This window comes from Eleutherodactylus coqui, chromosome 3 (assembly GCF_035609145.1).
Source record: "Eleutherodactylus coqui strain aEleCoq1 chromosome 3, aEleCoq1.hap1, whole genome shotgun sequence".
Lineage (NCBI taxonomy): Eukaryota > Metazoa > Chordata > Amphibia > Anura > Eleutherodactylidae > Eleutherodactylus > Eleutherodactylus coqui.
The window spans coordinates 257,140,054-257,154,391 of NC_089839.1; the positions used below are offsets into that span (position 1 = coordinate 257,140,054).

Genomic DNA, 14,338 nt, shown 5'->3' on the forward strand with positions numbered 1-14,338 from the left:
TAGTACTGCAGTCTTAGTTTCTGTGTGTTCCACGCTCCGAGCATGTTCAGAGTGCAATGCTGAATATGACCAAAGAGGTTGACTGTTCTTTTAAGGAGCACATTGAGAGCAGTCACTGCCTAGTACTATAGTTCTGGTTTCTATGGTTTCCATGCTCTGAGCATGCTTGGAGTGCTATGATGAATACGACCTTTGTGTTGTATGGGCGCTGTTACCCTAGCACTACTAAGATCTGCTGAATTTTCTGGTTAAGCCCAGCAATTATCTGCCAATCACGAGTGCCAAACCCAGATATCCTCACATGTTTAGGCCAGGTAGCCTAGGAAGGCAATTGTTAGGTTTTTCATGGTGTACCCAAAACAAATGTTAACCACTGCATTATCCATACTAATGTTGACTCCATTGGCTAGTGTGAGCTGAGTGAAGCTCTAGTCGTTGATCTAGTCTGCTACCTTCTACTCATCCATTACAAACACAATCATTTTTCTCACTGTTTGTATTCCTCAGGTACCCTGGAAGTCCGACTCATGGGCTGCCAGGACATTCTTGAGAATGTTCCTGGCAGGTCGAAAGCCGCTACCACTACCCTACCAGGCTGGAGTCCAAGTGAAGCCAGATCCTCCTTCATGAGCAGGACAAGTAAAAATAAAAGTGTCAGCAGTCGGAATCTCCTGAAGACAGATGACTTTTCCAGTTCAGTAATTTTCTGTTATTGTCTCCTTCCATTTACATGATCTTGGCAGACGAATGTCTCCTGATCGCTACGTTTATGGAAAAAGGGTTTCTAGCAGTTGGCCTGCGCGTTTGCATGTTTAATATTGCTTAATCTTAAATTGTTTGTAGAAATTGGCCAGTTCTACCCTTGCTTACTGACATATATGGATTATACAACCGTTAGAGCACCATTACTTTATGGTCAGTGATCCACTGTTATTTGCATGTGGCGATAAATGTTAGAAGACATTTTAAGTATAGTTTTTCTTGTTTTGGGTCCATCTTGCACCTATGTTCATAAGTCCCTTCTCTCTAAGGCAACTTTATAGCTTTGGTATAAGGTAGACTTTGTCTTAGAATAATGAGGGAACAAAAGGATTGGACATACTGAAATTCTACATGCCCAATCCTTTAGTGGATATTGGGCTGACCCCATGTAAATTTATTCTAATGCATAGCTAATCAAACATCGTTCTTAGAGAGATGCAACTGGACAATGCAGTTGTCAAGACAAATGTGCAATGTTGTACGCGGGTCTTATTAATTAGGAGACGCCCTATGCACAATGCATGCTATGGTTGTTCAGCCATCTATACAGACCTGCATGCAGTTGCGTCTCCATATCTGATGCCCGATCAGGTGGTGAAAGTATATTTGGAGGGACACTTATAAAAACGGGTATAGATGTGTTGCTACCTAGATGAACAAAGGGAACAGTGTCTTTCCAACCTTGGTTCCTGTTAAAGGGGAAGTATATAGTTTTATTTCTATAGATTGGCTGTATATTTATGAACAGATTTAAGCCATTGATAAACAATTTTTTTTTTCAACCAAACCTGTGGTTATTGACATTAAAAATGAGCTGTTATAAGGTAAATTGATAAGTATGGTGTGTTGTCCTGGTCAATAATGTGTATGTACGGCCTAGCAAGCTACATTTTAACATTTAATTGGAGACCTAACCGAGACTAAAGGTTTAAAGACAATCCATAGTAAATACCGCTTAACATGCCCAGTAATTGGCAAGAAACCCCGGTCCATTTGAAAGCAATTGGTCTGTTCATACATTTGGGCTTTTTTTTTTACAGAAGAAAACTAAAGCGCTAATCTTTTCTTAAACCCACAACAAGAAAATATCTGCTTAACACTGGGGCTTTTTGTTTCTTGCAATCCTCTTAGCCTTTTAAGCTGAGTTGGTGTAATTTCCTTACAGATGAGGTCTGTGCTGTGCTGAAGCTGGACAATACCGTGGTCGGCCAGACCAACTGGAAACCTATTTCCAACCAGTCATGGGACCAGAAGTTTACACTAGAGCTGGACAGAGTAAGTAGAGGAGTGAAGAACCGGAATTACAGCAGTCTGCAAAGGGATACATGTATTTGTGTGCATCCGTTACATCAAGGGGTATTTGACTAACTGGAAACATAGAAAGTGTCCATTATGAACCTTTCCTCTGTGAATGGAAAACAATGGGACATTATCTTTTCGCCCATCTAGGTCTGATTGGGGCGAATTTATACCTGGATGAATCTGTATTTCTTTCTTTCTTCTTTTTTTTGAAGGAATTAGAAAATTTATGGCAGAGAATGACCACATGGTCCATCCATTCTGCCCTTATTTCCTTTCTATTTCCAGAATATCACAAACCTGCTTGAATTCATTTATTATTCCTTTTCCAACCACGCATGCTGGAAGTTTGTTCCAAGCATCTACTACTCTTTAAGTAAAATAATACTTTGACATTGCTTCGGCTTTCCCCCTAATTTTTTATTAAATTATCTTTAGTACCCCACACGATTTTACACAATCCCAGACCATATGCATTAAAACTGCACCATCCTTATAACGTTTTGGACAGGAAGTTTAATACCAATATTAAAGTACTTTAATGGTTCACAATAAACCCCATGCACTAAAGACAATTGCAATATTTGTTGACTTTCAGATAGAGATCAATGAAATCATACACAACATTACAGACCATTTACCTTTGCTAACATGGCCTAAATCTCTTTCCCATTTTTCTTTAATTGGGAATTGCTGTAAATAGCAGCAAACGCATGATAACTAGAGATGAGCGAGTATACTTGGTAAAGGCAATTGCTCGAGCGAGCATTGCCTTTATCGAGTACCTACCCGCTAGAGATGAAAGGTTCGGGGGAGCGGTGAGTAGCGGCTGTCAGCAGGAGAGAGAGGGAGAGCGAGATCTCCCCTCCGCTCCGCTCTCCCCCGCAGCTCCCTGCCCGCCGCCGGCACCTGAACCTTTCATCTCGAGCGGGCAGTTACTCGCTAAAGGCAATGCTCGCTCGAGCAATTGCCTTTAGCGAGTATACTCGCTCATCTCTAGTCATAACTGAAGAAAAAAAATTAAATATGGGGCTTATCATAAAGCTCTTTAAATTGTTCAAAACTATATTTAAAAAAACAAAAAACGCAGTAGCGGTTTCAAAAGGATTACCCCTCTCTTCTCCCATAGTGAAAATCCATCCAACTTTTAAAAAAACTAAAAAACTGGCAATTTAAGGTTCCTTCATCTAGCTTCAAAATCTGCTTAAATATATTCCATAATTTAAATAAAATTGCCGTATATAGTCCTTTATTCACCTTTCATCCCTCTCTCAGTATAGGGGGGCTACAAACTGTCATTTTAGAAACTAATGTACAGTTTTTCCCCTAACCCCTTCAACTGTTAAAATTGAGATACCAAAAAATATATCCAAGAGCCAGTAGTATGGGTAAATCCTATAGAAAATCCCAGAGCTCCAGATAAAACCAAAAATAAAAAATTGGTAGATGGTGAAGAACATTTGGAATTTTTGGAATTTCCAACCTTCCAGACCATTTAGCCCTTTTGAAGGGTCCCACATTTATTCATAGTAGATTTTAGTAGATTACTAAAAGTAATCTATTCGCAAGTATCTTTGCCAAGATTTTAACATCAGTGGTCAGCAGAGATATTGGACGATAGGCATAAGGAAGAGACCAATCCTTTCCAGGTTTAGGGATAAAGACCATCTTGGCATCTCTCATTGATGGTGGAAGGATTCCTTCATGCATTGTCAGATGTGGCAGAAGCGTATCCTGGTAGTGCTTTAAAAAAAGTCATTAGGAAGACCATCCAACCCAGACGACTTTTCTTTAGGAAAATAAAACTAATTCAGTGTCAAAGGACCCTCTAACCCCACGTGCCGATCATCAGACAAAATTGCCAATTGCACCTGCGCCAAGTATTCATAAAGATCTTCACAATCCACACTTAACCGAGAAGCATAGAGGTTTTTAAAAAATTGCTCCAAAATTTCATCCTTCTATAACCAAAGACTTATCGGGCCGTCTCATTCCTGTCATATAAGATGATGATTCCTGTGCCTTAATTATAGAAGCCAAAAAATGACCTAGTCTCCCGTTCCCCAAAAACCTTCCAATTCATAAACACACTTATTTTTTGCAACACCTCTCAAATGATCTGTAGGTTTAGAGCCAAACCAAATCCCCCACTAGTCCTAAATCAACGACAGAGTGGAAAGTGATGAGACCGTTTGTGGTAGACATTCCACTCTTTGTACATAAGGAATCATAGATAGCAGACCTATGGGAAGATCTGTTCTAGAATTTCTATTATGTGAAGTGGAATAACAAGAGTATTGTCAAACTTCTGGATTTCTCAACCTCCACAGATCACGTAAACCTAATTCCAATAATAAGTGTGCAAAAACAGTTGGGGAAGGAGAAGGCACTAAAGGGTTCTATCTGAACAGGGATCCAGACAATTAAAATCCCCTACCATTCACATAGGAACAGCATGAAATAGAGCCACAAATGCCATCACCTTTTTAATACATTCACTGGAATACAGAATAAGAAGGGTGGGGATTTCATTTGCATAATACACTTACGACAAACTAATCTCCCCATGCAATCCACAAGAGATGACTTGCATCTAAAGGAGACTTTTAGGGATCGGTACACTTCGTATGTATTTTGACTTGGTACTAACAGTAACTACAGGACATCTCGCAAAAAAACGAGCCCCCGCTCAACTGCGTAGACGGAAAATTTAAGTTATTGTGCGCAGAAGATGGCGGCAGAAAATTGAAAAAAATTAAGTTTTTCAGTACATTATATGGTACATTAAATAGCACCATTAAAAAATACAACTCGTCCCGCAAAAAACAAGCCCTCCTACAGCGACGTTGATGAATAAATGAAGGAGTTACGAGTTTTCTTAAAGGGGGGATGAAAAAACGATAATGGGGGGTAAATAAGGCAGCATCCTAAAGGGGTTAAAATAATGCCAGAGTTTTATCAAAACCGCTCTCGGCAGGGCAACAGGTGGAGGTGGTTTCTCCTTAGTCTGATGAACGGTGATTTGAGTCGTAGCGGCGGGCTGTGCCAGACTTTCCCCACCTGCATCACGGAGACTGACAGCTCTCTCCCCTATAATGTATTGGGGAGAGCAGTGTATGGGCATGATGCAGGTGGGGAGAGGCTGGAGCCGCACCATTCTAGCTCCCATCCACGTCACACTTCAATATGTATGTTTTCTCAAACGCCGTAGTGTTTCGGTATAAGACCTACATGGACGCTCTGTAAATGCTTGTCCCGGGTTCATTCCATCTGTGGTTCAGGCACCATGAAGCTGGTGACTGAGGTTCCCTTTTTAACCTTCTGTAAGTTTATAAAACTCTTTTTGACTAGCTGTAGTCTGTATCCTAAAAATGGGACAATAAACAGTAGACCACTTAACTGGCATGGAAGCAGAAATTCCTTTGCTGTTGCTCCGCTGTATTTTGGCAGAACGTTCGCTGCTATGAACAATGTATTGCTGCTCATTACTTAATGTTTTAGGTAAACATAACACACAGCCACGTGGACTGTAAATGGAGTATTTTGGCTACATGCATCACAATAGTCCAATCACAACTTTACATCCTTTTAAATTGTACCTCCTGTGATCCACTTGTGCGAATTCTCTGAGGTTTCAGAAAATTCTGGTTTCTAATCTAGAGCTATTAACCCCTTAGTGACGGAGCTTTTTGCTTTTTTCCATTTTTGTTTTTTCCTACTCCCTTTTAAAAAATCGTAGCTCCTTAATTTATCCATCGACGTTGCTGTATGAGGGCTTGTTTTTTGCGGGACGAGTTGTATTTTTCAATGGCACTATTTATTGTACCATATAATTTACTGAAAAACTTTTTAAAAAATTCTTAGCGGAGAGAAATGGAAAAAAAACGTCATTCCACCATTTTTCGGTGCGTCCTGTTTCTACAACACACAAATTGCAACAAAAACGACCTGATATTTTTATTCTATGCGTCAGTACGATTGCTACGATACCAAACTTGTATAGTATTTTTTTTTGCTGTAGTACTTAAAATTTTTTTTTTTAAGATATTTAATTTTTTTCAATTATTTTCTGCGGTCATTTTGTGCGCGCAATACCTTTATTTTTCTGTCGACGTAGTTGAGCAAGGGCTCATTTTTTGCGGAATGTCCTGAAGTTTCCGATAGTATCAATTTGGAATACATACGACTTTTTGATCGCTTTTTATTGCGTTTTTTCTGGGAGACAGGGTAACTAAAGAAGTGCATTTCTGGCGTTCTTTATTTTTTTTTTTCAGACGACGTTCATCGTGCGGGAAAAATAATGCACTACTTTGATAGATCGGACTTTTACGGACGCGGCGATATCAAATACAGATTTTGATTTTATGATTTTGATTTTTTTTAAGAATTGATATGGCAAAAGGGGGGTGATTTTAAACTTTTATAACTTTTTTTTATTTTTTTAAACCTTTATTGATTATTTTTTTTACATTACTTTGAAGTCCCCCTGGGGGACTTTAACATGCGATGCTTTGATCGCTCCTGCAGTATGACGTAATGCTATAGCATTACGTCATACTGCTTTTTTACTGGCAGTCTTTCAAGCCTCCCTGCGTGGATGGCTTGATAGGCAATCTGCTAAGGCAGCCCTGGGGCCATTCATTAGGGGCGTGCGGGACCCCTGAACAGCGTTCGGGGGATTTAAATGCCGCTGTCAGAATTGACAGCGGCATTTAAAGGGTTAATAGCCGCGAACGGCCGAGCGCAGCTATTGCCCGCGGGTGTCAGGTGTAGTAAACAGCTGATGCCCGCGCTGTATGAAGGGAGATAGCGCCGCTACCTCCCTCCATACACGTCCTGGACGTAGTTTTACGATAGGGCCGTCACTAAGGGGTTAAATAGTGATTCATTTAGGTTTGTCCACTTACAAGCTTTGCATTTATTTCAATATGGGGCCAACTGAGTGCAGGCAATTTACTTCAGTGCTTTGCATTCTCTCTTCTAATAAAGGTTTAGCTAAAGTGTTGATCCCATAGAAAATTGTTAGCGGTCTGTTGAGGGAACCTGCTAGCTAATGCCCTGTGATTACAGCAGCCTCAGTACAGTTTCAGACTAGCAGTGTCTCCTGCGAGAGGGTAATTGAAGGAGTGGCAAGTGTGATGTCAGACAGCAGTTTTTGCGAAAGACAGGATTCATCTGTAGCATAGGCAATATCTTGTTTGTAAACGGAGGGAAGGACTTCAGCACAAACTGCTGAGCTATGAGGGAAATGCTTCACTAAGGCACTTTGTCTTTATGTTTCACTGCAAGTATATTTTAGGCTACGACTACATGTCACCTTTTTGGCTACAACGGGTAGCGTGATCCCTCCCCCCCCAAAAAAAATCACTTTGTAGCTCTTCAACCTCGCACTCTTATTAAAGTGAATGCGGTCACAGTGCAAGTTGCCACAGGCTGCTAAAAGTTTCTTGGATGTTGGATTTGCTTGCAACCTGCGACTCATGGCAACGGTACTGTTGTACTGTTGATGCTTCAGCCGGCAACATACTTACAGCTGCCAGCACACTGCGGAGGGTGACGAGACGACTGACCACCTGGCTGCTGGCAAGTGTGCCGCGACCAGCCCACATGCAAGTGCGCCGCGGTGCTTTCAGCACGTCCGACCAGGAACATTGTGATGGCGGAGCTGGGACCACAGTGCAGAGGCAGACAGAATTACAATGCAGCATCCAGCACATTTCAGAGGCTGACAGGAAAAAGAATGACCAGCTGCACATCAGGAGGCTGCTGCCGGCAGCGGCGAAGGGAGTGTGCAGCCGTTGTCAGTTCCTCTGACAATCCATCCATGAACCTTTTTCTGGCAACCGGAAGCCGGTGAGCTGACATATGGCAGGCTGTTTGAGTGCCAGGGCCGGGTCACGGGCAGCCCTGATAACAGCATAGACATGAGAGGAAATGGGACACTGTAAGGTCAGCTGTGGGGTGCTCATCAGGGGTACATGCCACTGCATATCGCACCCTGTTAGGAGCGGGGATGGCAGGGCAGCGGGGTAAGCGACAGGCTACATCAGCCAATCACCACCTGTGGGCGTCCCCTGAATCTCAAACCCAGGTCTTTACCCATTCTTCCAGTGGAGACAAGATACAATAGTACCTATGGCAACTGTAACTCAATTGTCTTCAATAGGAGTATGAGGTTGTGGAACCCCTGTTGTGGCCAGATGTTGACATGTAACCCTAGCCTCAAAATTTACTTCTCTCTAATTTTGACATTTGATAGGTCTTGTTGCTTATAGAAATGGCCAAAGAAAAATCAACATGATCAGAAGCGGTAGTTCAATCTGGGTATTTGCCACTGTCCTAGTGGCAGCATTCTATGGCATGTGCTGTGTTTTTGCTTTTATTTTTTTTGTATATGTGACGTATATCCAGCTGGAGATATGAGGTAGAGATTTTGTCACTGGTTGTAAAACCTTCCACTTGCCCTAGATCCAGTCATTACCAAAGAGCAAAATGTGAATCCAAAACCTAATGCAATAGTACATTGAATAAAATTAAATCACTCTTTAGTATTTTTGATGAATTGCTAAACCTGGGTGAGTTAAGCATGGTACATTATAGGCAATGGTGGTTACTTTTATGTCTTTTCTCTTAGTCCAGAGAACTTGAGATTTCGGTGTTTTGGAGAGATTGGAGATCCCTGTGTGCAGTAAAGTTTTTGAGGTTAGAAGATTTCCTGGACAATCAGCGGCACGGGATGTGCCTGTACCTGGAGCCGCAGGGCACCCTCTTCGCAGAGGTAAGAACATTGCACAACCCCCCCCCCCCCCTCCCCCCCCCGAATTTTCAGGGATGAGCCAGCCGTTACTCGAAAAAGGCGATGCTCTCTTGAGTAAATCGCCTTAATGAGTATGCTCGCTTATCTCTAGTTAAGATGTGTAGAGTTCAGTAACTTTTTCACTAATGACAGTAAATGGTTTAGTTATTCTTGGAGGCTCTCTGTGATGATTTTGGAAGCGGTGACTGGTTCCCCCCTGATGTAATCATACAGCATGATAAATAACGCTGTCGATTTTTTTTTTTTCTTAATGTCATAAATCACTTTAAAGGGGTTGTTCAGCTTTAAACTGTTGATGACCTATAAGCAGGGGTCATGGGGCGCAGACGCTCTCCAATCTACTACTGATCATCTGTCTGGCGGATAGGCTTCCAATCGGTGAAAGCTGGACAATCCCTTTAATGGCATTATCCCTTGTCCCACGGGTTGTTTGATCACTGCTGGGACCCCACCTTCACTATTTTGGGTAGAGCTACACAGGATGGGAAATTTACAGTTTATCTGCTCGAAATCTAAAGTGTGTTTGCGCAGATGTCTTGGCTGCACATCGGCACGGGTGAAGATCCGCAGCAGACATTCACATGCTACGGATTTAAAAGGTGCATCGCTTGTCAAGTTCCACATAGATGTCATCTGGATTTTGTTTTTCTGCGGAGTAGATGGGATTTGTGTTAAATCTCATCCACTCTGGTGTAACTGTAAATACTGCTGTTTCTGTATGGAAACTGCACAGAAAATCCTCAGCCTGTGTAGCTCTACCCAAGTGGTGGTCCAGTGGTGTTTGCAGTGATTTATCACCTACCCTGTGGATAGGTCATGAATACATTTTGAGGGATAACTTATGATACAGTAGATCTGCCCCATGTGGCCATTGGGTAGGTTGACACATGACCTGGCTTGTTGAAGCGACCCTACAGTTTTTGGGCAGAATTCTGTCCAGGACCAGAGGGGAAAATATATCCTTCAGGTGTTTTCTATCACCCCTCCAATCCACTGGTTCCAAGTCCTGTTTTAGGCTGTCCAAGCTTCAAACAAAATAATCCCCACAGCGCGTTGCTAGTGTTGGACTACTAATGCACTATACCATCTCTGATTGGCCAGAGCTGCTCATGTGATCAGCACTGGCCAATCAGACTGCACAGTGTGCAAAAGGTTGCTAGAAAATTGCCGTAGACCTCTTGAAGCGGTGGATCGGCAGGCTGACCGAGAAGAACTGCAGGTAATATACCCTTCTGTCCCGGGAAAACCTTTTTGTCCCAAAACCAGAGGGTTGCTTTTAAGAAACTTCCGCGACTGGTCCTATTCATGTAAATGTGGCTTGCAGAAGTCTCTGCACGTACTATAGAAACTACTCCGATCACCGGTATGGAACTTCTTTTCAGTCAAAGCAAAAATTCAGCCCCATGTGAATATCCCATATTGGTGATTCGAGCCCCAATCATGTGATGAGGCGTTTAAGTGGAGTGATGGTTGCTCGTGCAATCTGCTTCATTGTAAGTCTGAGACCAGCAGAGCGCTATAGGGGAGTCACATTTCTTTTCTGTGTTTCAGTCTGAAACGCCAGTGACTGGACCACAAGGTCACCGCTCCTCTGGCACTTTTGATAGTTGGGCCCAGAGTTTATGCTCTCTGTCTTGTGCTCTGTGCGCTACCTCTGTCATAATCCGGTTCTGCAGTCTCTCCTGACGCAGTACATATCAGATGTAGTCCCTCCTTATAGTCCTGGCTGGCAGAACCAAGCTCACCTATAAGAAGATTGTGCGATATAGGTAGATATTTTTGTTTTCCATTTTCCAGGTAACCTTTTTCAATCCAGTTATTGAAAGAAGACCAAAGCTTCAGAGGCAAAAGAAGATCTTTTCAAAACAGCAAGGTACAGTGGGATCTGCATTTCCAGACTGTAATGTTTGCCCTCTGGATCCTCTGCCCACATATATTAATTATTCTTATTTGTTTGCAGGCAAAACATTCCTCAGAGCTCCTCAGATGAACATCAACATTGCCACATGGGGGCGACTAGTTAGAAGAGCGATCCCCACTGTCAATCACTCCGGCACCTATAGCCCTCAGGTGTCTGTTCCCGCCTCTGTCCCTGTTGTAGACACCCGGAATGTAGAATTATCTCCAGCAGTCGGGTAAGTAGTAGGGCGCTCCTTTGTACTTTGTCAGGTGGACTTCATAAAGCTTCACGTTATTAAAGGCCCTCTAATGGCTACGGAGACCTTTTCCAAAGGCTAATGGTTAAAAATTACAAAGGTTTCAGGCCGCAATCTTCATTAATTTCAGAACCTTGATTCCCTGCTTGCAACCTGCTCCTAGTTTCAGCTCTTATATACACAATTTATGGGATCCAGCACCGGAATCCGACCCTGTGCCCGGCTGGTGACCACGCGTACCGGTCTGTTTGTTGTATATCTGTACTGCAGGTCACCGTCGGACATGCTCAGTACAGATTTTCCCGAGCTGTCGCTAGTTGATGACGCTGGAATTGTCACCTTAACACAATGTTAATTGCGGGAAGGCCGCGGGTCGGACGGCTTCCATTGATTTCAATGGAAGTTGTCCATGCAGACGCCACACAAAAATAGAGCGTGCTGAGTTTTTTTGTTTTTTTTTCCTTTCCTTTTTCCTCTGCAAGCGAAAGATCTCATTATTTCTGCTTGTGTGCAAGAAGAAGCACTTTTCCACAGCATGCTATGTGAGTGGCAACAATGGGAGCCTCTGACGGCGTCTAGCACTGTTGGGGAAGCATAAAGGCCCATTTAGACAACAGTTATCACTCAAAAGCCATCTTTTGAGTGCTAATCGTTACGTGTTAATGTGCCCATCTTTCACTTTTCTGACTAACTATTTCAGTTCGGCATGAATTCCATCGTTTGGCAGAACAGCTGATAAGAAGGACCGCATGCTGTGTTCTGCCCGAACAAAGGGAATTTATTCAGAGAACAGCGGGTAGTCTGTTCTCTGAATACAGCTCCCAGCGGCTCACGTGCTACTAATTGGTACTAATAGGCATTAGTACCAAGTAGTAGTTTTATGCTAAATGATTGTGCAAAAGCCATCTTTTGAGCGACCATCTTTGTGTCAAAATGCAGCCTAGGGGCTTTTATGCACTAGCATTTTTTTTTTTTGTAACGCTGCGATATCGCAGCGTTTTTTTTCAATTGGACTTGCTAATGTTAAAATCGGATCGCACAAAAATCGCAAAAAACACAAACTTGCGATTTTTAACATTAAAAAGTCCTATCGAAAAAAAATGCAGCGATATCGCAGCGTTACAAAAAAAAAAATGCTAGTGGGTAAAAGCCCTAAGAGTGGATTCACCCTTGGTGTAATGTTATGCCACAGATTTGGGAGCAACAAAGTCGCAGCAAAATCCACCCTTTACAATCAGGTTGAGGAAGCGGATCTGGCCAGCGCTGCGTTGTCTGCAAGGACGTCAGGGTGCTTAGATTCTGCAGCAGACAAGTGAGCAGCACATTAGAGTGTAGAAGGTTCCTTGATTTTGAATTTTGCAAATAAATGAATAATTAAAAAAATCTAATACAAAGATTTACAGCTTTTATGGCTCATTGAGACATTAAGTAATTAAACAGTTCCCCGATGTTCTCATCTACTCCCAGGGGTTTATGGCGGTAAACATGACTTTCATTGTAGTAGTAATCTGCAGATAAGATAGCCTGGTGTGCAGGTTAACCCCTTCTCACTGAGGCGCTTTCACTTTTCTATCCCCACTCTCATAGCTTTTTTGTATTGTTGGGTTGGTTCTCCAGGCAGTGTAGGCGGATACATGAGGGCTCGGGTTTTGCTGGATGACTTGTATTTTTTAGTGGTACCAGATATCAATTGGAAAACTTTACACATTTACAAGTGGGGCGAAATGAGAGATGAAAAAAAAATACAATATCACAATTTTTGGTGGGGTTTTATGGTATTCACAGTGTGCCGAAAATCTTATCTTCATTCTGTTTTCCAATACAATTATGGCTGGGTCAAATTTATGTAGGTTTTTTTAATGTACTAATATTTAAGGTTTTTTTTTAATTCTTAAACTTCTGTTATCTTTTGACTTCCCACAGTTTTGTGTTCGTCTATGGAGCTGTGGGAGCTCTTGATTTTGTGGGGCGACCTGTATATATTTATTTTTTTTAAATACGTGATGAGATGTAGTTTTTATTGGTACCATTTTGGGGCATGTACGGCTTACTTGATCGCTTTTTTTTATTGCATTTCTCCGGGAGGCAAAACAAATCTCTTTTTTTTTTATTTAGTTTTTGCTGTATAATAGTATGTTCCATTTATTGTATTGGTAGTTATGGATACGATGATGCCAAATATGTGGGATTTTGTTTTATTTAAAAAAAAAAAATACAAATATGGTTTAAGTTCCCTACACGGTTTTGACTCTAACAGCTATGATCACTATGATAATACATTGCGGGACTTCTGTACTTAAAATAGCCATCTGGCGTCCTGATTCCCGCTCCCTGTGTGAACCCTTTGCATGCTGCAATCTGCATAGATCGTGGCATGTAGATGGTTAACAGCGGGGATCAGAGTTATGTATCCCCGCTGCTGTATCTGGAGGCCGGCTATCAGTAACAGCTGGCCCTCGCTGCAGGACGGAGTGGGCTCAGCTTCTGATCTGCGCCATCCACAGGGCATAATTTTACATCCTGTTGCGTTAAGGGGTTATGTCGAACAAAAATTAATTCTGCCGACACCTATACAATAATAGAACTGTGGAAATAAAAAAGGAAAGATAGAAGGGGAGAAAATCGGCATATAGTGAGTTGGTTCTTATTGGCTGGACTTATCGCCCTTCGCCATATACAGGAGGATCTTCGGAGCGTGCGATCACCAGTACTGGGCATGGTGGATGTTCAGAGTGAAGAAAGAAACCAGCAGGGTTCCCTATAACAAGCCTAGAACAATACTATACACAAAGGCTGCTTTTTTTTTCTTTCCCCAATAGTAAAAGTTTTTAATGATCATGTGTGCCTTTTATGTTCACATTAAATTATTATGCCTGGACTTTCCAGAGAAGCCTGCCTCTCCATGTATAGGGTGCATCTCGGCACCTCCGTGCACCGTATGGTCTTATCTGGCATAATTTGCTAGTTTACAGCGTAAATTTTATACATAAATCGGTAGGTCCATGATGACTCCACTCACTGTTTTTTGTGCAAGCGTGGCGAGGCCGGTGCAAAAAGCTGCAAAGCTTCATCAGAAAGTGGTGTGAAAAGCTTTACAAACGACGTCCTACAACTTTTTCACTGACCTGTAAAATTTCATTTCTTTCAGAGAGTCTCCTATAGGCAAGTTGGACTTTGAAACAGAACCAGAGCCTCCTACGGCTCCACCTAGGGCATCGTCATTAGACCTGGATCTGTATCCATCGTCGGCAGAAATTAAGACATCAAGTACACCACCTCAGGTACCTGGTGTAGTGCAAACTGT

The 14,338-nt window shown here is 42.2% G+C and overlaps 1 protein-coding gene across 2 annotated transcripts in view; it reads left to right on the plus strand.

The window, feature by feature from the left end:
* Nucleotides 1-14,338, plus strand: part of PKN2 (protein kinase N2) — a 117,353-nt gene that overhangs the window by 84,171 nt on the left and 18,844 nt on the right. For both annotated transcript variants that reach the window (XR_010791258.1, XM_066597323.1), the window contains exons 7-12: nucleotides 508-693; nucleotides 1,928-2,037; nucleotides 8,696-8,839; nucleotides 10,676-10,751; nucleotides 10,839-11,013; nucleotides 14,183-14,315. Coding sequence is in view for 1 of the 2 variants with exons in the window: in XM_066597323.1 (XP_066453420.1) it covers nucleotides 508-693; nucleotides 1,928-2,037; nucleotides 8,696-8,839; nucleotides 10,676-10,751; nucleotides 10,839-11,013; nucleotides 14,183-14,315 (824 nt within the window). In the remaining variant the exon portion in view is untranslated. The remainder of the gene's footprint in view (nucleotides 1-507; nucleotides 694-1,927; nucleotides 2,038-8,695; nucleotides 8,840-10,675; nucleotides 10,752-10,838; nucleotides 11,014-14,182; nucleotides 14,316-14,338) is intronic.